At 55.6% G+C, this 1,863-nt stretch overlaps 1 gene segment (V, D, J or C); it reads left to right on the forward strand.

The window, feature by feature from the left end:
- The first annotated feature begins 466 nt into the window (after positions 1-466).
- LOC137457525 (T cell receptor alpha variable 1-2-like) lies at positions 467-1,588 on the forward strand. The segment is given in 2 exon segments: positions 467-515; positions 1,003-1,588. Coding segments are annotated over 2 exon segments (408 nt in total).
- The last annotated feature ends 275 nt before the right edge of the window (positions 1,589-1,863 follow it).

Raw genomic sequence — 1,863 nt, forward strand, 5'->3', positions numbered from 1 at the left:
GAGACCTTGACTGAGATCAGTTCTTGTGGACAGAGAGGGAAACCCTGAAGTGCCTGACGGGACTGAGTGGCAAAGTGGGTGGGGAGTGCTGACAGCAGCATAGGGTGAGACACTCTGCAGGAGCAAGGACAAGACAAACCAGAGAAAGGCTTCTGAGTACTGAGAGAGGAGGCAAAAGGCAGCCATGCAGAGGACAATATGTCAGAGAGGTTGGTAACCTCTCTCCTCTTTATCCCTCCCCTGGGAGCAGCAGAAGCTGTTGGCTGCAGGAGCCACATGTGTCACTGCTGGAGGAGACCACAGCACAGGCACTGCAGGTGTGCTGAGCAGCAGCTTTTTCTCCTGCCCATGGCACTGGCTGTGCCCCTGGCAGAGTCATTTCCGGCAGCTCTGCTCTTGTGAGGCTCTGCCTGGGACCTGTGGCCTTTGGAGTCTCTCTCACACACGCAGCAGGATGGGTCTCAGCATGCGCCTCGCCTATCTCCTCCTGGCTGCCTTCCTGAGGCACCCACAGGGTAAGCACTGCCTTGCACTGCAAGCATGGTTCCTCTCCTGCCCAGGGCAGCCTCATCCCCTCAGCAGAGCTCTGCAGGAGCTGCTCTGCACTTCTGGGCCAGGCTTGGGAAGCCTCAGCTCACACAGGTGGTTTTGCAGCTGCTTTCTCAAGGTGCTGCTCCTGATGGAACAGGAGAGCTCAGATGCAGAAGCAGCAGCTCCTCTCCTGACCATCTCAGCCCTCTTGCCTTCCTGTCCTCTTGCTGAGTGTCCACCTCTCTCAGTCCCTCTCTGCTGCTCTGTCTGGGCCCAGTGTTTCACTCTGGGCAGGAGAAGTGACAGGAGGGAAGAGCTGGGTGAAAGCTCAGCTCTCTCTGGGGTATCTCTGTGGGAGGGAATCGGCATTCTTGTGCTGTGGGAGCCTTCTCCTCTGTCACTTTCCATCTCCACTTGTTCTGCATATCAGAATCTTTCCCTCCACAGTCCCTGACCTCTGCTCTCTTCCAGGCACCATGGGGCAGGTCACTGTCACCCAGCATGAAGGACAAGTCACAGTGAAGGAAAGTGAAACCTTCCACACCAAATGCACTTACCAGTCACCTAGCTTTAATGGCTTGCTCTGGTACCAGCAGAAGAAAGGCCAAGCTCCCCAGCTGCTCTCATACCAGGCAGCAGCTGGCCCCAAGGCCAGCGGCCGTCTGACCACGCTGCTGAACACCACGGGGAAATACAGCCTGCTGCAGCTGGAGGAAGTGGAGGTCTCTGACAGTGCCTTGTACCTCTGTGCTGTGAGTGACACCCTGGTGCAGGAGCTTGCTTGGCTGTGCAAGAAGCTGTATGAGGGGCAGGAGAGCCCTGGTGTGTAGCCTGGCTAACTCCTCTCAACATCAACCTGTGAGAGACCTCAGTGATTTACAGAAGAACAAGAAACTCAGTCAGGTTCTCATATTATGCTTTTATTACAGCACTGGACACAGGGGGATCCTTCCCAAAGCCTCTGTGTCTCCAGAGGGTTCAGTGCAGAAAGTCCTGGTGCCTCCTCTCTATGCAAAGCTTCTCTATCCAATCCTGCCCTCCTTAAGGGCCATCCACTCCCCTCCTGCATTCCAGCTAACAATGACAAGGGGAGTTGCTTATCAACTGTTCGGGTCTAGAGGGTGTGTGGGAGTCCTGCCCTTGCTGTCCATCTCCTTGGGTGCTGGCCATGGCCTCCATTGCAAGTCCAGGTGGAGAGATGATGAGCAGAAGCTCTTGGGCTGCCTCTCTTCCAGCACACAGCTACTGAAACCAGGAATAAATCTCTTTCAGGTTTGATCCCCACTGCCTGTGCAGGAGCCAGGGATGTCTTCCTCAGCTGCAAGAGACAGT

Source organism: Melanerpes formicivorus, unplaced genomic scaffold (assembly GCF_026170545.1).
Source record: "Melanerpes formicivorus ecotype bairdi unplaced genomic scaffold, bMelFor1.0.p_v2 SCAF_182, whole genome shotgun sequence".
Lineage (NCBI taxonomy): Eukaryota > Metazoa > Chordata > Aves > Piciformes > Picidae > Melanerpes > Melanerpes formicivorus.